The sequence below is a fragment of the Gastrolobium bilobum genome, unplaced genomic scaffold, assembly GCF_033153095.1.
Source record: "Gastrolobium bilobum isolate Gb01-03AN ecotype WA unplaced genomic scaffold, APGP_CSIRO_Gbil_v1 utg7702, whole genome shotgun sequence".
In the NCBI taxonomy this organism is placed as follows: Eukaryota; Viridiplantae; Streptophyta; class Magnoliopsida; order Fabales; family Fabaceae; genus Gastrolobium; species Gastrolobium bilobum.
In genome coordinates this window covers 274,752-297,290 of record NW_026897275.1, presented here as the reverse complement: position 1 = coordinate 297,290, position 22,539 = coordinate 274,752, and the positions used below count along the sequence as shown (strand labels likewise).

Here is a 22,539-nt window from a genome sequence, read left to right as displayed (position 1 = left end):
TTTAATTCTTTGTCCATACATCAAGGAAAATTTCATTATAAAATATTAGTAACTGACAGAAAGCCAAACTGTTGAACATTTCCCTTTTACCATTCCAACTGGTATGTATGTGTTATAACAAGGAGTAAAAGACATTACAAGAATTATCAACAGACTAAGCCTTGTAACATTCCAAAGTGGGCTACTTGTATTCATAACCATCTTGATCAGGTTCTTGTCCCTCTTTGTTCACATCTATGCAAGTCCACTGCCAGTAACATTGCTGGATATTAGACCTTGTCTGGATTGTAGGATACAGAGCTTTGATGCCACACAGTGGCTGCCTTGACTGAAATTAACATCTTATACCTTGATCCAACCATGTAGTGCACTCCATCGACCCTTACCTGCAGTTTCAGACAACATGAACACTTAGATCCGTAAAATGTCAAAATAGCTACTATGAATTGTATTGTAATACCTGATAACCTTCTAAATGAATCAATTGGTCTTTATGTCAGCAACAAATACACGGAAGCCATACAGGAAAAAGTATCCAAAACACCATAATGAAACCAGTTTGCAGACAATGGCCAATATAATAACAGTTACGACACAGTACAGCCATACATATACAATCTAAATTTCCATTTCCATAATGTTTGCCAAATATGATGACCCTATAGTTGTTTCTTATCCTACATTAACATGCTGGTATTTACATAATCCAACAAACACCTACAGTCACACCAAAAAAGCTATTGACAGAAGCTACAGTCACACCAAAAGTTATTCACACTAGCACAGCCACACCCAAATATCCATTTCACCAAAGAAAGACAGCCACACCAAAAAACAGATTATGTAGACAGCCACACCAAAAAACATAGTATGTACAACAGTCACACCAAAAAAGCTATTGATCAAAGCTAGTCAACAACCCAGCCAATATGTGCTTTCGTTTTTCGTCACTGCATTGCATGAAGATATCCGTCAAATCTCTGTCCCTACCCAACTGCACACCTATGAGAACCATCTGAGGGCTAGTCAAGTAATCATATTTCTCGATCTCATCCATAATTGACATTCGCCTATTACTTCCGTCAGCTTGGTGTTGAAAGCAGGACACCAATTTGTCAATGCTGTCAGATGATTTGCTAAATATGTGAGTTAGATCTTTCATGACATCAACCATTTCAACAACGAAAGAATCTTCACTCCTTTGCCTTTTCTTACCCTTTCTGGCAGTAACAGTTGAAACCAGACTACCTGGGGCCACTACCTCTTCGCTGGGATGTCAGGCATAGGAGGATCTTCTAGAGGAGTGGGGATATAGTCACCAGTGAGGTCTAGGTAATCTTCGAAAGGGGTCCCACTGTCACCATACAAGGCAGGATCTCGTTCCATTTGGTGTATTACATCGTCTGCACCCACTGCATAAGATCCCGTCGCAACATCCTTGCCAAAGATAGTTCCCAAAACATCATAGTGCGGGAATGGCTTGTTGTAAAGACCCTTAGCATTGGGATGAGACTACACAAATTACACACAACAATGAAACAATAAATGTCAGTGTCAATGAATGGTGCATTAAGTTAGGTAATGAAATAATAAATAAGATTGGAGATTTCTTTACCTTCACCCAGTCATCAAATATTTGCTTCTCAACATCTATCATTTTCTTGGCATCGTTCCAACCGAAGCCACTCCCACCATTAGGACCGACCATTTCAGCGATGGCATTATATTGTTTCTTCATCAGTTTCACCCTAGAAGTGATGTGAGGGCTAGCTCGCAAAGAACATCCTGGTATCTTGCGATGCATCATCTTCTCTACAACACTGGAATAACCTGTTTTAAAGTCGTTGTCTCATTTCCAACATATGGTTAATTCATTAAGACACTCTACGAGGACTTTATCCTCTTCTGCAGTCCATGTATGATTACTGCGTTTAGTTGACTGCTGGCTGTCTTCAGCCATGGTGCCAGGTGCTGTATTGGAATATCTGTTATACAGGAAAAAACATACAAAGAAGATTCATGAATATAGTGGGAATAAATATAGCAAAAAACTCTATAAGATGGAAGACATTTGCATTTACGGTCACCGAAATATAGCAAAAGAGCATTTTCCATGTTGTAAATACGAAATATTAAAATAAGCGGTCTATTACATAACATGGCAGGAAATAATCACATGTTCCTGTCATTCGGATTTTATGTCCACAAATGACACTTAGTATACATACAACTATCTTTTTCAAACTCAGCACTAAAATACGAAATCAAACGTGATTCCTCCATGTATTGAACATATGATTCGCCATTTGATCCCTCGAACCAGTCCATGCATTAGAAGACTCTATGTGAGTGATGAAGTCATTTCCTCCAACATCAGCATCAATTTGCATTTGATCCACTTCTTCATCGTCTAGAGGATCCACAACCATTTCTTTTCGTATATGATTATGAAGCAAGCAACATGCGATAATTATTCGGCATTGAACATTAACCGGATAGAAAGACTTTGATCGCACAATAGCCCAACGACCCTTCAGCATTCCAAAGCATCTTTCTATGACATTCCTTGCGGAAGAGTGCTTCATATTAAAGAATTCTTGTGGGGTTCTTGGGTGTGCCCCATGTCTCCATTCACTTAGATGATATCTCTGACCTCTATACGGAGTGAGGAAACCTTCACCATTCATGTAACCAGCATCGCACAAGTAATAGTACCCTGAAACATTCAAATAACATCCAACAGTTAGTCAAAATAGCAAAGGAAAAATTTATAGTTCGCTTACAATACACTCCATGCACATAAATTATGTAAGCATATTACCTTTAGGGACCCTTAAACCGTTCGGACGAGAGATGGCATCTCTGAGTACCCTTGAGTCTGCAGCTGAACCCTCCCATCCAGGCAAAACATAAATAAACTGACCATCTTGGGAACAAACCCCCAACACATTGGTTGCTATCTCACCCTTCCTAGTCCGGTATCTAGGCTTGTCGGCTTGCAAGGGATAGACCTTGATGTGTGTCCCATCTAGTGCTCCCAAACAAAGCTAATAATTAACCAACTAAAAAATTATTAACCACAATTCCAAATACATGGACATCAGCTTACGTAGGTTTAAATGTAACAGTACATAAAGAAATTTCTGACCTTGAACCACTTCCACTTCTCATCAGTCGAGTTCTCTGGAACTGGTTCTGGTCGTTTAAATAAAAGTGTATGACATCGTATGACAGATAGCAACACCTTGGAGAACTGTCTACTAATGGTCTCACCAGATCGCATGAACTGTCTTTTAATTATCCTATTCTTCACATCGTGTGCTAAAATGTGTAGAAAAATTGAGACCATCTCTTCAACACCCATATGTCTAGTCGGCTCCAGCCCCCCAACAGTTTTCACCAACCAACACAGTTTATGGAAACACCTTCTGTCCATCCTTGTATTCTCAATACAAGCCCTGTCACTTACATGGACTATTCTATGGAAGTTGACTTCCCTAACCCTAGCCCTACTAAAGATGTTACCTGATACTCTCCTCCTTCTATTTCTCCTCATATCGTTACGGTGTAATCCCACAATAGCACAAATACTGAATAACAACAAAATCAATTGTTGCATACACTCCAGATGAGCAATCAGTACAACAACGACACTAACTTCCATTCCATTGTTCATTGCCACAATCTAAGACACAAAATAACAAAATTATTCACATAATTTTTTATCATAACAAATATCATGTACCATCAACTATGGACATAGCAGGGGGCTGTATTTGAGATCAACCAGAACATACTAGTGTGGAGCATAACACAACACTAAAAGGCAGCATATCAAAACCATTAAAAATTTAAAACAAAAAAATATTTAGTGCAGTTTTGAAAAACCATAGGAGAAAACAATCAAGTAACAGGTAATAAAACATAGTGAGAGCAAGTCCCATCATAGCAGCACTATTAAGAAGAGGGAAGAAATTTACAGGCTGAGGCTGCTGCCAAATTTATCACTCAGTTGCAGATGCAGTGCATATACATAAAAACTTATAAATGGTTTTGTTTTTTTTTCAATATCTGTGAAAGGCTGCATCTTGATTGGGAGAGGTGGTGATGGACGATTGACTTCAATCTACCTTAAGGATCTGCAACCTTATCCTCTCTCAAACTAATATTATTGTAACAAAGTCAAGCTCATTCGGCTATATGAGAGAAAAAGAAAAGTTGTGCTGCTTTAGGCTTTAGGTAAGCTCTTGTTACCTCTGTGAAACTTGAAAGTGTGAGCCTAGACAACCTTTATTAATGCCTCAACATCCTTGGAGAGGGTGCTTGCTACTTATGCTTACAAAGTAACTTATTAGGGGCTGTTTGGGTAGAGTAGTGTATTTTTTTGGATTCCTGGGAAATTGAGATATGGAGCGAGTTTTTGCTGACCAATAACAATGTTTACAACTGTCACTGACCTTATCTTTATCTTCTACCTTATTCTTCAATGCTTCCTGGGTTATGGGATCATTAATGCGCAGATGCAACAGAAACTGTGCCCTCCAATTCAAGGGTCCTTCCACCATTCAACAAGTGATTAAATTAAACTGATGAAACTTTCGTTTCTTGGTTAAGTTACTTTAAGTAGGTTTCATTTATAATTAAATTACTGCTTATTCAAATTAGATGCATTATAGTTTTACAATTCAACCTGTTCAACTAACTAGTAACTAGTTTGAATCACATCTTCGAAAATTGAAACAATGCTACAAACTCATATTTGAGGGTATGAATATGATATCATTAATGGATAACATAGAATATTTGTTATTTTCTCAGTTCATGCATGGAGCTTTTTTATTTTGCGGTATCCTCCAGTTATTGCTTATGAATTGGCCAAACCCATGGTGTCCTGCTTCAGTTAAATAGTGGGATTCAATTTAATTTATTTTTATTAGGACATTGATAGAGAACTAAAACTGAATTAAATTAGCATGAACACTCTGGTTTCTAAAGATAAAATTTACCACTGCATACAACTATGTTACCACTGCATTCAACTATGTTACCATTTAATTACAAGTTGTTTAAAATATAAAATTTCTATCTAACTAAATACCCGTGGTGTGAACAAAAGCTGACACCCATAACTGCTACTGAAACTGACCCTCATCATTTTGTTGAATCCGTATAAGACAACATCCTTGCACAGTCAAAAATCTGATACAGAGCACATCATTCCATCTCCATTCTTACTTTCATAATCACAAGCACAACCAGAACAAAGACAAAGGTGTGTGGACACTTCCATTTTGTGTTTGCAACAATGAACGACAACTTAAAAACAGAGGATGAGTCCAACAAATAAGCTTACCGGAACAGTGTTACCAAGACAGTCACAAAAGAACAGCACCCTTATTTCAACGTTCTCTGTACCTCACCAAATAAGGCGGTTTGGAAACGACCAACTTCTACGACGGGTTCGGGACACGTCTTCGACCAGCTACGCAAATAGAAGGTGCTACCACATGGAAGGGAAATTATTTTGATAAACAACGCTAACACTATACACAAAAACGAAACAAAAGATTATTCCAAAACTCAGTTTATTTACCATTACCTGACATCCGATCATAGCCATCTTCGTTTCATCAGTCATGCTTGGGTTTCGGTGGTAGACGGACGACATCTTCACTTCGATTGTGGCTGTCGCGACAACTGATGAATGTTACACCCCTCAAGCTCGCATCTCAACTTTGTCAGAATGATATATGGTGCCGGGTAGTCCACGCATATCACAAGCTCACGTGTGGATAAGAAGCAGGGGTAAACTTGTCATGCATTTCATCACCTTTTTCATTTATCCGGTTTTGAAGAGCAATTCCACATGTTGAAACGGGTTTCTCAACAGTGCCCTTCTCCAATTTTTGGTTGTCTTCCTCGTTTGCTAGCCAACACTCTTAGATGGGAAAATCAACTGAAAACCTTCAACCAAACGTGGTTATGACAGATACCCAGATGCAGTTAGCCATCAAAATTTTCACTTCCCCCCAACCAAACACTATCTAAGAGATTTTCATCCTCTCTACTTAATGGGTGACACTTGGATCCCATCTCTCGAGCATCTATCTATTCACCCAAGCACAATTGCCTATGCTATTTTTCTCGTGACATGTTGTGGTTAGAGAACAAGGAATATCTCTGCAACTTTGTTCGGACTCCAAAGGCAAATGTGCCGCGAACCCAACACCAAAAATGGAATCTTGGCCTATATTTTATGTCATGTCTTATTCAGAAATGGATACTCTTCTAGTAAAGTAAGAGTACTTAATAATATGCGTCTCCCCCTTATAAAATTTGGCGTGTCCCTTTATAAATGTAAAGAATCATATAGTACTGATGACAAATTTACTTTGTTTTCGATAACAATTATAATTATATACTACGAATAAAATTTGCGATGTGGAGCGGTGACACATTACAGTATATTTCCGACACCACTTTTATAACATATTTTTTTGTTCACTATGAGTTATCATGTTGCTTAATATATAAACAACTACATCAATCTAAAATTTTAAAGTATTGGATAAGAATCTTTTTAATAATTTATATTATTCTCTAACATACCCCTCTAGTAAGAGTCTTTTGTTCTTGAAATGTAGATATTTCATAGGTCCAATTTTTATTTTTGTTTTACTTTATACTTATTTAATTCCACAAGTAGAGACAGAGAGAATCGAACTCGTAATCTTGTGATCACTAAAGCTTTGATATAATGTGAAGAACCACTTCAATCCAAAACTTTAAGATATTAGATTAAGTCATTTTTTAATGGTTTGTATTATTTTCTAACACTGCACAACAAGATTAGAGTTCGATTCTCACATTCTCTACTTGTGAAATTAAATAAGTATAAAGTAAAGCAAAAACAAAAATAAAAATTGAGCCTATGAAATATCTATGTTTCAAACACAAAAGACTGTTACTTGAGACAATATATTAAAGAATAATATACATTATTAAAAAAACTCTTACCTAATATCTTAAAATTTTAAGTTAAAGTGATTCTTTATATTTAGCATCATGATAACTCATAGTGGTTCTCTGTACCACAAGTTCCATGTGTACATATTGAAAATCATAAAAATAAATCTCTGTCCGCGTTACTTCACCGTGTGGCCCAAATGAGCAATAATATAAGCTGCTGAAAGGGGACATCAAGCATTATTTCACTACTTTATTATTATTATTTTCACTCTTGTTTCCTTTTAATTTTGACCATTGGAAAAAAAAGCATGCAAATGCCTATCAAAGGTTTCATCAATCTCGGATAAAAATATATATATTTTGTATTGTGGCACGTGTTATGAAGTGCATAAGGGGTTAAACAGAGTAAAACATGAGTGATGTCTTCATCATGGGGTATGCTTCCTTTAAATATACATCACAGCTTTCTTTCACAGAACTCACCAAATTCTTTTCTTTCTACTCTATTCAATCACCCTCTGTATTTCCCTCTCAAAGCTTACGATGTTTCCAAAGTTCATGAGTCCCTTCAAGGTGGAATCACAAGAAGGGAAGCAGCTGAACAAAAGAAGAAGAAAACATATAAGCTCAATTCAGAGTACCCATATGAATGTTGGTCTAAGGGTTCTCACCCAAATTACAAATTCTAAGACCAAATCAAATGTTCTTGTGAAATCTGCAGTTAGAAATACAAACCAAACCATCCCTATAGACTTTTGCTTCCTTAAAGCTTGCAACCTATGCAATAAGCAGCTAAGGCCAGACAAAGATATCTACATGTACAGGTATTGCTAAACTCTTCTTCTACTTGGAGATAGTTACTTACAAATGGAGGATTATTTTCTGTTAAAACTTGACATATCTTGGATAATTCACTGTTTAAGCTACCTAATTAATCCCCTAAGAAAAATGAGATAATTATAAATAACTGGGTATGTTTTATTTCCTAACAAAACTTGGATATGGTTGTTATGCAGGGGAGATCAAGGTTTCTGCAGTATAGAGTGCCGCAACAGACAAATAGTTTTGGATGAGATGAGAGAATTAGAGAGCTCTACAAAACAAATTGTGGCATCTTATAGGCAATGTTGTAATAAGGCACGTTACAGAGACTTGAATCTAAAGTCTAAACCTTTTTCATGTAATCAAAGGCACTGACAATAATTTTGTAAAGAGGGTCTCTCTGAATCCCTTCACTTTGCTCAAAATAGCTTAGCTTGATAAGTATGGATCCCAACTAAAAGATGGAAGATACAAGTATTGTTTATGAAAAATCTTATATAGTCAAGAATTTTTCTGATGTGACATATTTATTGTCTCTAGATAAAAGGGTGTTCCTACCATTTTAATTTATCAAACAATTATCCTTGAATTTTATCAAAATTTGGACGATTTAATTATGTTAATTCATTATTTATGGCGGAGACTGGACTATAATTTTCTTGCATATACATGCAATATAATAGATAAGGTCATATGGAAGATTTTTCACACTATGTTTAATTTCCTTGCGCTTCAAATTCAGTAATAAGTATCATATCTCTTTTCTGCCCATTGTGTCTGATTAAATAAATGAGACTCAGGAATCTAAGGACACTGCTGCATTTAATTAACTTTGGATGGGTTGAAGATATTTTGCCATCAATATTTGGAAGGTTCTTGCGTCCAATTCTACTAAATTGCTTTATTTTAAAAAAAAAAAAAAATTGCTGGTCCACTTTGTCTCACGTATAACTTTTAGTTACATATCAATTTGAATAAAATAAATAGATTTTTTTCGAACAAATGGAAATACTCTTTTCCTACCTGTGTTATGCTTACAGCTAGAGTCTTCAAACAATTACTCATCCCCCACCCCCTCTTTAATTGGAAAAGAAAAACAAATGAAGACCAGTCCCTAGCAGTACGTGATCTTCTTCCACCTCAATCACTACCACACGAAAATGGTGTGCCACTGTCTGCCACACATAGACATGTCTAACACTGAACACGTACGGTGTTAGTGCGGAATTAATTCCGCACATACTATGCACAAGAATAGTCTGGTACACAGTGCATGCAGGACTAGTTCCATACTAAATGATGATAAAGATTGACCATTCACATTTTTTATATTGGACAAAAAGCTTTGACCAATGATAAAAAAACCCAAGAAGATTAAAAGGGTTATTAAATTGAATATATCTTATCTAATAATTAAAATATATATATATTACAATCAACAACAACAAAATTCTTTTGTTGACATGTTTATAATGATTTTATTGTGATTGGAGATAACTAGGATGATAAAGGAAAATGCTTCGAAGGATGATGAATCCATTGATATCCAAAAGACAAAGAAAAGTGGAAGGTTCGAGAATACAATGAGAAAAAGTTTTCGGACAAATATTGTCCGAAAATATGGTATGAATATCCCTTTTATTACCACATGCTCATTCTTCCTTCTTCTTTTTCTATTCGCAATTATATCTTTTTGATTCTTTTAAGGCGCATTTGAAGTGCTTTTAAAAAAAATTGACTTTTTATAAAAGTTAAAAATTATTTTATATTTGAATGAATATATAAAAATTATTTTATATTTGAATGAATATATAAAAATTATTTTTAAATAAAAAATGATTTAGATGTTAAAATTAATAAGCAATTTATATATATATAATTACTAAAAAGGATGTGTGATGTTAGTAGAGAAAGTGAGATGGAAGTAGTTCGAGTGAGATTGGATAAAATTGAAATTTTAAAAAAATATTTGATTTTTAACTTATTTTTTTTTAGAAAATAATCATGATTTCTAAAAAAATTGGAGTGGGATTGGACAATATTGTTTGCGTTTCGAGAAGGTCACGTAGCGGTTGCTTTTTTCTTTCACTTTCTTGATCTCTGACATAAGCAATACCACTAGTCTCTATCTCGTCTCCTTCAGAACCCTTTGAAACTCGAGTTCTTATATTACTGTTGGGATGGAATCCCTCAATAAGAGCGAAAGCAAAGTTCAAGTTGACACATCGAGCTTGGAGGTCGGCCTAAAGTCACTAGGTTAGCCAACACGTAGAGAAATGAAAAATGTAGAAATGAGAGAGAAAGAGAGAGAAATACAACAGATTTTTAAAGTGGAAAACCCTCCTAAGGCAGAGGAGTAAAAAACCATGGGACACTAGTCCAGAAAATCTTCTACTATGTAATAGTCGGATTACAAGGAGATCAAACTTCCTCAATTACACTAGAGGTACATTTAAGAATCACAAACAATGGTGGTTACAACTTATTCTCCAAAGAGGTCTCACTTACAAACTTCTCTTCAGAAGTTTTTCTCTCAAAAACTAGGCTAACATATTACAAATGTCTTCATGTGTTTATATAAGGTGAGGGTAGCCTTACACCTTATTCTAGAATCTTTCAGTGATAAGATGTGCAACAATCATTAAGGTGGTTGGTCAGACATTGAGCTATGAACCTATAAATGAGGTGAGTGTTCAACCACCAACATTAAAGGGAAGAACACACCTCAATATAAACTTCAATTAAAATTGTGTCAGACGTATAATACAAGTTTTACTTGGGTATGTCAAAACAATATTGTTTTGGTCCCCTTTTGTGTGGGTGTTTATTGATTCACGTTTTCTAACTTGTCCTATTGATACGAAATGAAACGGTGTATTTTTCACTCTTGTATATCTCTCCGTTTTGTGTTTTCACTCACCTTTCTTTTTTCTCTCTGGCGAAAAAGCTGAACCCTCATTTTTGTTTTCTATCCAAACTTAACCTTTAGCTCTTAATCATTCTGCGCTTTGTTCGAATTAAGGCTTGAATTTGAACCACAATTTTAGGGGTTGAAAATTTGGGTTGTAGATTTTGTGATCTTAGCACTTGTTTGAGAATCTGGTATATGCTATTAAGGATAAGAATAAAGATGGTTGTTATTTGTCATAAGACTCATAACTGATTTTGTTAATATCTTACCACCCTTGTATCTTATTTTCACCTAATTAATCAAAAAATAAAAATAAAATTCATAATTGATTTTGTAAACATGTTTTTATTAAAGTCATCACAACAAATTAACATTACAACTCTATTTAAACCACCATTTATCCCATCCACTTTATTATACTATATATATATATATATTATCCAAATGTATTGTTTTGAATATTAGGTTTATTGTTAATTTTGTATTTTTTATATTATTCGTCAGTTCATCGATTAATCTAACTCGAGTCAGATAAGATTACATGGACAACAAAGTTTTCTCTATCAAGTTTTAACATAACTACGTTCCTACATATTCAAATTTGTATACCACTAATTAAGCTGAAGTAAGTCTTTATCAATTAATCCACTTATTTGGTGGAGTCTTCTTTATACTTAACTATATCATAGAATTTCAATAACTAAAATATATAGAATGATCCTATAAAATAAAAAGCCAATAATACGTGAAAAGAGAACCCAAGAGGTGAGATCAATGTTTCCTGTCCAATGTCTACATTCTCAATCGTATAAAGTATAAACAATATTAGTCAGCTTTAAAATAAATAAAAAAATTCCAGCTGAGTGGCAGAGTGGGATAAAGAGTTCAAGATATTAAGAATTTGTTTGGATGAGTTTTTTTCTTCTAAAATTTGCTTTTTTCATAAAGAAAAAAATTCTTTCTAACTACAAAGTTTGTTTGGATATCTGTTATAAAATAAAAGTCATAAAAAATTAAAAAATTATTTTTTTTAAGTTAAAAATTTTAAATTTAAAGAAATATCAAATATCAAATATTTTTAATTGATGAAGCCGTTTAGATGAATTAAATTGTTCCATGACACTCCCATGCAAAAATGTTGACTCCTCTACAGATCTCCAAGCGGCCCATACCCATATGCCTGTCAATCCAAAGGGCAATCTATTGGATTTGTTGTTGAACAGTGATACTCTTACCTTTGAAGCTTAATTAATAATGAGAGCATCTTTTAATTTTGGTGTCAAATTTTAAATTTGACACTTCATCTGAGAGTCATTAGAGAAAAAAAAAATCAACGATTTTGATTTATAAGCATGTAATATCATTGATCTTTTTTAATTTAAAGACTCTCAGATAAAATGCCAAACTTTAAATTTGATATCGATATCAAGCGATCCCACCTCTAATTAATACGTGGATAGAATAGGTGGAAAGTGCAAATTACATTTAAACCAAAACGTCAACAAACAAAAGAGAATAAGCTAAATATAAATTCTTAATTTGTGTCTTTAAATATAAATAAATAATTTAGTTCACCAAAAAAAAAAATTTAAAAGCTTTAAATAAAAATAAATAGTCAATATCTTTAAATTTAAAAACTAAAAATAATATTTTTTAACTTAAAATTAATAATAAATATTATTATTTTCTTTAAATTTTTCTTAGATATACACATTAATATAAGAGGAAGGTTATACTTATGATCTATTTTTGTTTACAATCATATCTTAACTATTAATTTTCGTCAATCAACGGTTATTATTTTCACAAACCAAACTCATTAATTAATTATTAATTTACAATAAATAATAATCATTGATTGACGAAAATTAACAATTAAGATATGATTGTAAAATATTATAAACGAAAATATATTGTACGTATAACTTTCTTAATAATATAATTTATAAAATGATATATTTGTAACCTTTAAAAAGTACATTAGCAAATCAAACGAAGACATCCAAGTCCTCAATAACCCAACAACCCAAGTAAATTTTTCGTCACATAATAACTTTGTTGTATCCCGGAAGTCGCGGGAAATTAAATGTTTACTTTTTCTGTAGTTACTGTAGATAAGTTATTTGCAGTAAACTCAATACGACGTTGTTTTGGACATAAATCATGGTATTTTTGTAATTTTAATTTATTTCAGGGTTATAATAGTCTTTATATTTATAAATTTTTAAGATTTTAATAGCAAAACGACATCATTTTAAGAATAAATGCAAATAACTTATCTGCATTAACTGCAGAAATATTTTTCCCTTAATTAATTTCTTCAAAAAATTGAAGTAAAAATATTAGAGTTAATCAAAGAGTTGTATAGTAACTATCAAACTATACCAAAAGAGATTAGTTTAAGCAGTACATATTTTATTCTGCTTAAGTAAAATATTGAGTATAAATCTTTATGAATGCAAAAAATCTTTTTTGAAAAAACTAACCCCACAATAATATAAATAATTCTGCCTCTAACGGGATTACGGATTACCTCTCACAAAAAATACATATAGTTTATAAATAAAAAATAACTATGATACTATATGTAAATATACTATCTACCTTTCAAACTGCTACAATCTATACAGTTGTGATTAATTAATGCGGATGGTACTCTTTTATCATATTTGAATCCTAAAAGAAATTAAGTAGTCATGTTATTTGATCGCAATTATTCATTTAAAAATCATATAATTTTCTTTCTTATGTCATTAAAAGCGAATGATTATAATCAAATAACATGACCACAGGATTACTTTTTCACATGAGATAATCTAAATTCTCTTTTATCTAATCAATGTCGGGGATTAGTTTTAGGGAAAATGTTGTCCTTTCACAAATTGTGTATTTTTAGAAACTTATAATTATGTATTTTTTGGAGTATATAATTATAATATTAAAGTTACATTATTTTCATTTTTAACGTCAGCTAACAAATTCTGAAGAAAGAAAAAATACAACTTTAATATTATAACTACAGAACAATATTTATGTAGTTACTGCAGATAAGTTATCTGCATTTACTCCCAAAACGACGTCGTTTTGGATTGAAAAATTAAATAATTATAATTATAAAGACTATAATAACCCTGAAATAAATTAAAATTACAAAAATACCATGATTTTCGTCCCAAAATAACGTCGTATTAGACTTATTGCAGATAACATATTTGCAGTAACTGCTGAAAAAACTAACCGTTATAACTATAGTTATAAGTGTCTAGAGTCTAGACACATGTCCTTTAAAAGGACAGTCCTTTTTCTCTTACTTTTATTTAAAAAGCTTGCATATTAATTTTTAAAATCGGCCTATGAAATAAAAAGCACGATATAATTATGATTAAATTCAATATTGGATCCCTATAACTTTCAATTATCTGAATTTCGGTCTCTCTGTGTATTTTTTAAATTTTTAGTCTTCATAATTTCTTTCCGTTGCGATTTTTATCATGAAATTTTGTTCTGAGTGACAAAATTTGATGGCATTATAATCTAAGTAGTCACAATTAATAAAGAATTATAGGGACTTACATTTAAAAATAATAATATAGGGACTAAAATTTAAATTACTAAAAATTGTAGGAACAAAGTTTTTAACTTGCCATTAATATTTTAGTTACTAAGTTAAACATGTATGGCCTGTACTTATGCGGGGCATTGTTTTCCCTGGGAGAAACATAAATGTGAATCAAGATACAGGTATGGCGCACGCACCAAACTAATGTATTATGGCATTACAATTTGAATGGCATAGAAGGTTGGTTTAAACATAAATATTTGTCTAACTCATTGAAGAAACAACTGATCTTTTTTGCCATGATGACTTTTAGAACGTGGGGCTGATTAGCTGAAGTAAATAAAAGATTAGAAGGCAATAATTGAAGGAAGGTAGCAAGAAACAAGATAAAGAATGGGAGAATGAGAAAGTTCTTGATAAAAAAATTGGGGGCAGCAATTATCTTTTATTAATTCATCTTAATTGCTTACCGAATAAAATATTAACCATTTTGTTTTTTGTTTAACATTTTATTTTAAGAAAAAAATATTTCTCATATCACTGGAAATAATGTTATTTTCAGCAATTTCAAAATTACGTAATTTTAGGATTGAGAGAATTAATAAAGGATATTATAAGAATTTTGATTATTTTTTTCTATGAATTTTACTAAAATACAATTCACTAATTCTCTCAACCCTCAAAATGACGTAATTTTGATATTACTAGAGATAACTTCATATGTTGTGACATGAGAAATGAAAAATCTTTATTTTAATCTTTTTTATTGATAATACAAAAATCATCATTAAAAATTTATTTAAAATAACCACAACCTTTTTAGATGAACGTGAACAAAGCTTTAATTAACTACCGATTCTCTGACCCTACAAAAAGCTTTTTTATTTATTCTAAATATTTAAAAATAGTGGAATACAAGTCTTATATGATATGAGACTTGTTATCTCATGTCATAAATATAAAATAAGTGTAGCCCACTTTTTTTAAAAAAATAAATAAATAAATAAATATTAGCACAATTTTTTATGTATAATTAGAAAATGTATGTTATCATAACATGAGAAAAATTATATATACCCTTTAAAAATATCTATGGTTTAAACTTTAAAGTATGTAATTACATAGGAATTAATAAAGCTATTAAATAACTTGTATTATAAAAAGAAATATATTTGATTAATTAGCGATATGAGTAAGGTAATGTCCCAAACAAGGATTTTTCTCTTAAGATTCGAAGGTTCTATTTATTTTTAAAACTCAACTTAGCAAAATGGTCCAAACTTCACCCCTCTGAACCATACTGATCATAATTACAAGATTCCTAATAATTGCATCTGCATTCCTATTGCAAACCCCACATGTTTTCTATAATTTAGTAATTTAAGTACCAGCCATGGTATCTTATCATTTTTTTCCCCCTCTCTTTTTTGGTGATTCCTTTTACCTCCTTTTCTTACTTTCTTCCTAGGACATCGTTATGGGGCCTCAAGTTCAACATCAACGCACTTTAAATTTAAAATATTTCTCTTCCTATCTTGTAATCTATTTTGGCTAATTCCCCCCCCCCCCCCCCCCCCCCCCCCCATTCCATGCTAATAGATGGGTCACTTTTCCCTACATGGTAATATATTTTGGCTTTTTTCCCCCGTTGATTAACCTTTATACTGGAAATAGAGTGATATAAAATCCAAATTATCCTTTCACTGTACAGGCAAAGAAAGTATAACTTGGATTACCAAATGGTGGTAGCTCAGTTGGCGCATGGGAGCTGAGCAGGTGGGGGTGAGGGCATGTGTTCGAATCTCCCCAGTACCACCTTTGGGAGGGGTTTAAAGCCTTCATCCTGGACCCGCCCCGAATCGAACTAATCGCGAAGCGATAAACCGATAGAATATTTCCAACAAAAAAAAAAAGTATAACTTGGATTTTCGAGTGTCCAAGTGTTTCAAATTCACGGGGCCGGGGAAATTTTAGGTCCCCACCAAGGCAACTTGTAATAGTTAAGATCATCAAGATTTGAGTCTAAAGAAAAACAACAGCTTGGCAAGAGGGGTCACCATCAACACGATTCAAGGAAGATGATGATGATTATGCTATAGTGTTTATTTCTAGAAAAAAATAGCTTTATGCACTTCTCTCCGAAGCATAACAGTATAACACCTCCTATACTTAAGATATGCGATAAAATTAAAGTATAAGTGTATAAAAATAAAATAAAACTTGTTATAAAAAATTTTTAAAATTATGTAAATGTAATACAATATGCGTGTTAGAGTGTTTGATTTAATGGCCAAAAGGCCCCGCCATCTAAGTTTCACTTTCACTTGCAAAATGTCAATGATGACACTCGCTGAGCAGTGAGCAACAACTGTTGTTCGAGCAGGCCCCACCATGCATGCGAAGCTGAACCTTTTCTTTGGGTTCCACCTAATTGGCTTCAATCACTACTTAGACTATTCCTCCATGTATTGCATCCATGAGAACTTAGTAGTTATTTTCAACTCAAAACTCTGTTGTTTCTGTGGAGATAAAATTAAACTTTGATGGCCACAATATCTTAGAAAACGTTGGACATGTTATGAACCCAAATGAAATAAATTCTTACAAGGAGGAATTTCACAAGTGGATGAGTAATATAACAAAGTTTTTGTATTATTAACTGTTTAATGATTAATATATATACATAGAAAAAATATTTTTTTCTACTAAATACTAAAACGATATTGTTTTAAGATTGTAAAAGATAATTTTATTTTTTATGATAAGAGAAACGTTAATTCCATACATATATATATATATATGGGTTTGATGTTTGTCATTTTAAATGACATAAGTTATGTCATTTTAGGAGAGAGATAGACACAGAAAAATGGAAATCATGGAAGAGAGAAAGTGAGTGTTTTTTATAATTTAAAATTTAAATAAAAAAAATTGTGTCTATCTCTCTGTTAAAATGACATAACTTTATGTCATTTAAAATGACAAACACTTTTCTCTTTATTTATATATATATATATATATATATATGCAAGCCTAAAAATTTGGGGTATTTCTTGTCTAATTCATGTAAATATTTTTTTATAACACTCTTTATGTTATGCATTTTTACGTGCAATAAAACTGAACAAAAAATAGAGAGACGTGGTTTTTTTTTTGCGAACAAAATTTCGTAACTTAATTTAATGAATAATAAAAATTCGATTTTTTGTGTTATTTATTGTGTTATTGTTTGTTTAGTATTTATGTTATTTTTTAAACTATTTATATTTTATTTTCTAATAAATCAAACATACAAAGTGGCAACGATTAGTATATTACTAATCTTTCTTGTCTATTGTGAATCATCTGTACGAGATTATATGAATGGATCGAAAGGTAACCAGATTCAAACACGCTTATATACTAATTGAAAACCAGTACAACTACATAACTCAAATATCTAGGTTACACAATTTCTCGAACTATAAATGATTTTTATTTAAAAAAAAAAAAAACTACTTCAATAATAATCTAATAGGTATAATCTTGCTCATCATTTTTCATTTTATCTTTGACTATAGCTTGAAAAAGAATGCGGGCATACGTGGATTTTCTTCTTTCTTTTGGGTGAAAGAGGATTTTCGGTTTCAATTTCATTTGGGTGAAATGGAACACTTGAGTGTATATAAATAGGTTGTTTGGATTCAGTGGAAAGTCAAGCATTTGACAGAGAGGATGGGTCTTGGTTGCCCTCAGCATGGGTGGGTGACGTAATTCATGTACCCAATTCTGGGCCACACTTGATTGGAGCATTAATTGAAGAAGCCAAGCAATGCAAGTTCAGGGTTGGCCTGTCATAAAAACTTGGTGCAAATAATTAAATATTTTGGACCAACCTAGTGCTGTAAAGTTTTCGTTATGGACACTGAACTAATGAAGTTATTTGTTTACGGGAAATTATACTCTTATGTCACGTAAGACTCTTCTTTTATTTTACACTTACATAAAAAGACGTGTCATTTTTTTCTTTTTTTAAAAAAAAATTAGTGAACCCCACTTAATTTATCTCACAACATGAGATAACTTCTCTCGTACAACATAAGAGAAGTAAAACCCTTTGTTTATGGGAGTTTACATTTTGTCATTTAACATCACACAATAAATTTTTTTACAGACACAATATTTTGTGGAGTTCACATTTTTAGAAGAAAAAAAAAATTATGACACGCAAAACGAATCTCTATAAAATTACACAATAACTCTTGTAAAACCGTTGTTTTATTTGTTAGAGACTCGTTACATTATTTGAACTTGTTTCTTTCAAGTCAAGTGGGGACAATACTAATCTTTTTTGCGACAAGCTTCATTTGATTTTGAATAAAAGAAAAAACCTTTTTTAAGTTTTTGAATTTCTCATATAAAATTGGAGGATATTATACTTATTATATTTTTTTTCTTACCATTTCTTATTTTTAAAATCAAATCAACAACTCTCATTTATTTTACAACCATCAATTTAATTTTAGGGGAAAATGTATATCATTTTAATGAATGTAAAATTGTATCATTTTAAGTGAGAGAAAGAGATAGATAAAGGAGGAGAAAGAGTGAACAAAATAATATAAAAGTGTGAGTTCTACGTCTTTGTGAGAGTAAAATAATATAAGTTGTATCATTTAAAAAAATAAATATTTTTTCCTTAATTTTAATATAGAATAACAAAGTTGATAATAAAAATAATAATAATAATAATAAGTATAACTTATCTCATAAAATTGTAAAACATGTCATTGGTAAACGTATCTGAATAGCTGGACAACATATATACGTTGTCTACTGTGTGTCCATGCAGATAAAACATAAAACATGGTCACACTCTTACACTGTAACACTAGTTTATGAAGATACCTACAGAAAAAAAAATTCCCAATTAGAATTAGGAAAAGATTCACATTTTCAAATCCAAGAACACTACACGACAACCAACCCATCCCAACACAACTCTACTACAGCTACTGTCATACCTCACTAGTCAGTAGTCACTACTCTGAACACTTTGCAATTTGCATCCTACAACCACAGGCACCATTTTTGTACTACAACCCTTAACTATTCCTCCTCTTCTTTCTACCACTCTCATAATAATAATAATAATTAATCACCTTCCCTTCCTTCACTCACAGTACAGTCACACAACCATGCACTCACGTCTACATCCACAACACCACTTCCTTTAACTCCTTTAAATTTTGTTCACAACACAACGAGTCCTTCAAATTTCAATGGCTCCTTCTTCCTCTTTCTCTCTCGCCCTTGTACTCCTCTTCTTCATTGCCACATTCTCACCACTACCTTCTTCTTCTTCTTCTTCAGAACCAGATAAGAAAACCTTCATAATCCAAGTCCAACATGAAGCAAAGCCTTCAATTTTCCCAACCCACAAGCACTGGTATGAGTCCTCACTCTCCACCATTTCCACAAACCCTATTATTCATGTATACGACACCGTTTTCCATGGTTTCTCTGCAAAGCTCTCACCTTTAGAGGCTCAGAAGCTCCAATCACTCTCACATATCATGACCCTTATACCAGAACAAGTTCGCCAACTCCACACCACGCGTTCCCCTCAGTTTCTCGGTCTCAAAACCGCTGACAGAACCGGGTTGCTCCACGAGACTGATTTCGGGTCGGATCTTGTTATCGGAGTTATCGACACTGGGATCTGGCCGGAGAGGCAGAGCTTCAACGACCGCGATCTTGGTCCCATTCCCGCCAAATGGAAAGGCAGGTGCGTCGCCGGAAAAGACTTTCCGGCGAGCTCCTGCAACCGGAAACTCATCGGAGCACGGTATTTCTCGGGCGGGTACGAGTCCACCAACGGGAAGATGAACGAGACGACGGAGTACCGTTCGCCGCGGGACTCCGACGGCCACGGCACTCACACGGCGTCCATCGCTGCCGGCAGGTACGTGTCGCCGGCGTCCACGTTGGGCTACGCCAAGGGGGTTGCCGCCGGCATGGCTCCCAAGGCTAGGCTCGCCGTGTACAAGGTCTGCTGGAACGGCGGCTGCTACGACTCCGACATACTCGCGGCGTTCGACGCCGCCGTGGCCGACGGCGTCGACGTGGCCTCACTTAGCGTCGGAGGTGTGGTGGTGCCGTACTACCTTGACGTCATTGCTATCGGTGCTTTTGGGGCATCCAACGCCGGCGTTTTTGTCTCAGCCTCCGCCGGAAACGGCGGTCCCGGCGGCCTCACCGTCACCAACGTGGCACCTTGGGTGACAACGGTTGGTGCTGGAACCATAGACAGAGATTTCCCTGCTTATGTGAAGCTTGGAAATGGCAAGGTTATAAATGGGGTTAGTGTTTATGGTGGGCCGGGTCTAACTCCGGGTCGGATGTACCCGATTGTGTATGCGGGTACTGAACAAGGTGGGGGTGATGGTTATTCTTCTTCACTTTGCTTGGATGGTTCGTTGGATCCTAAGTATGTGAAGGGCAAGATTGTTGTTTGTGACAGAGGCATTAATTCAAGAGCTGATAAAGGTGAAGTTGTGAAAAAATCTGGAGGAATTGGCATGATTTTGGCTAATGGGGTGTTTGATGGTGAAGGGTTGGTAGCTGATTGTCATGTACTTCCTGCCACCGCCGTCGGTGCCACCGGCGGCGATGAAATTAGGAAGTACGTTGCGGTGGCCGCTAAGTCACGGTCACCGCCAACAGCTAGGATTGTGTTCAAGGGAACTAGGCTTGGTGTTAGGCCAGCACCTGTGGTGGCATCTTTTTCAGCTAGAGGGCCTAATCCTGAATCACCTGAGATTTTGAAGCCTGATGTTATAGCACCAGGGTTGAACATTCTTGCAGCTTGGCCTGATAGAGTTGGACCTTCTGGGGTTCCTTCTGATTTGCGTAGGACTGAGTTTAACATACTTTCAGGTACTTCAATGGCTTGCCCTCATGTTTCTGGTTTGGCTGCTTTGTTGAAAGCAGCACACCCTGATTGGAGTCCTGCTGCTATTAGGTCAGCATTGATGACTACTGCTTATACTGTGGATAATAGGGGTGATACTATGTTGGATGAGTCCACTGGGAATGTTTCCTCAGTCTTTGATTATGGAGCTGGCCATGTTCATCCTGAGAAGGCCATGGACCCTGGCTTGATTTATGATATTTCTAGTTTTGATTATGTGGATTTCTTGTGCAATTCAAATTATACCACTAGGAATATCCAAGTGATCACAAGGAAGGGTGCAGATTGTAGTGGGGCAAAGAAGGCTGGACATACTGGGAATTTGAATTACCCATCTTTGTCTGCAGTGTTTCAACAATATGGTAAGCATAAAATGTCTACACACTTCATTAGAACTGTGACCAATGTTGGGGACCCAAATTCAGTGTACAAAGTCACCATTAGACCACCAGCAAAAATGGTTGTCTCAGTGCAGCCAGAGACCCTATCTTTCAGGAGGTTGGGTCAGAAGTTGAACTTTCTTGTTAGGGTGCAAACTAGGGCAGTTAAGCTTTCCCCTGGAAGTTCTAGTGTGAAGACTGGTTCCATAGTTTGGTCTGATGGCAAGCACACTGTCACAAGTCCCTTGGTTGTGACAATGCAGCAGCCCCTGGATTAGTGTCTGGGGTTTTGGGTGTGTAGAAATTTTGGCCTTTTATCCATCTTGGAACTCTTTTAGCTCTATATGTATAATAGATAATGTGTTCCTGAATGCTTTCCATTTCTGTGAACTGGTGGAAGGTTGATTGTAAGAAATAGTATGAAGGTACTGCCAAAAAGGGGAAAAAATTATAAAAAAAAAGAAGAAAAAGAAGAAAGATATGAAAGCAAGTATTTCTTGTTGTAAAATTAAGAAATGTCTGCAGAAAATGTTTGTGTTTAGAAAAGGACAAGGAAATTGGAAAGTTCCCCTTCCTTTTTCAGTAATTTGGTTGAATCCTTAAATACTTTTTTATATTTTGTTTAGTCAAATATTTGGTAAACCCATGTGCATAAAGATGGTAATGTTTTATGCTGAATGAAACTTTGCTGGTTGAAAAACCAAATATTTGGATGCGATGATGAATTGATGATGACAAACACGACAAAATCCATAAAATATTTGGTGCAATTTTATTGTCTTCTTGTCTCTAGTATTTATCAGATGGACTGAAACCATGCATAAAGGAATAGGATGCAAGTAATAGAGGATATCCTAAATTATTAAAATAAGAATCTAGAAGATATATTTAAGATAGAGGAGACACTAGTCTTAATAAATATAAAGTATTACTAAATCATTTCTAG

General features: G+C 34.1%; 3 protein-coding genes across 3 annotated transcripts; 2 read left to right on the top strand and 1 right to left on the bottom strand.

Moving 5' to 3' along the window:
- Positions 1-895: 895 nt before the first annotated feature.
- LOC133305675 (uncharacterized) lies at positions 896-5,668 on the bottom strand. The gene is made up of 8 exons (XM_061505912.1): positions 5,600-5,668; positions 3,149-3,685; positions 2,822-3,047; positions 2,293-2,716; positions 1,927-1,985; positions 1,616-1,830; positions 1,262-1,512; positions 896-1,220 (listed from the first exon to the last, which is right to left on the bottom strand). Exons 1-8 carry the CDS (start codon positions 5,666-5,668, stop codon positions 896-898), a joined length of 2,106 nt encoding a protein of 701 aa, XP_061361896.1.
- A 1,790-nt stretch (positions 5,669-7,458) lies between these two features.
- Positions 7,459-8,278, top strand: LOC133305692 (FCS-Like Zinc finger 17-like). Its single transcript, XM_061505931.1, has 2 exons — positions 7,459-7,793; positions 7,986-8,278. Exons 1-2 carry the CDS (start codon positions 7,513-7,515, stop codon positions 8,164-8,166), a joined length of 462 nt encoding a protein of 153 aa, XP_061361915.1. The 5' UTR covers positions 7,459-7,512; the 3' UTR covers positions 8,167-8,278.
- Positions 8,279-19,522: 11,244 nt separating this feature from the next.
- LOC133305674 (subtilisin-like protease SBT1.5) lies at positions 19,523-22,048 on the top strand. Its single transcript, XM_061505911.1, has one exon. The coding sequence runs from the start codon at positions 19,523-19,525 to the stop codon at positions 21,869-21,871; it is 2,349 nt and encodes a 782-aa protein (XP_061361895.1). The 3' UTR covers positions 21,872-22,048.
- Positions 22,049-22,539: the final 491 nt, after the last annotated feature.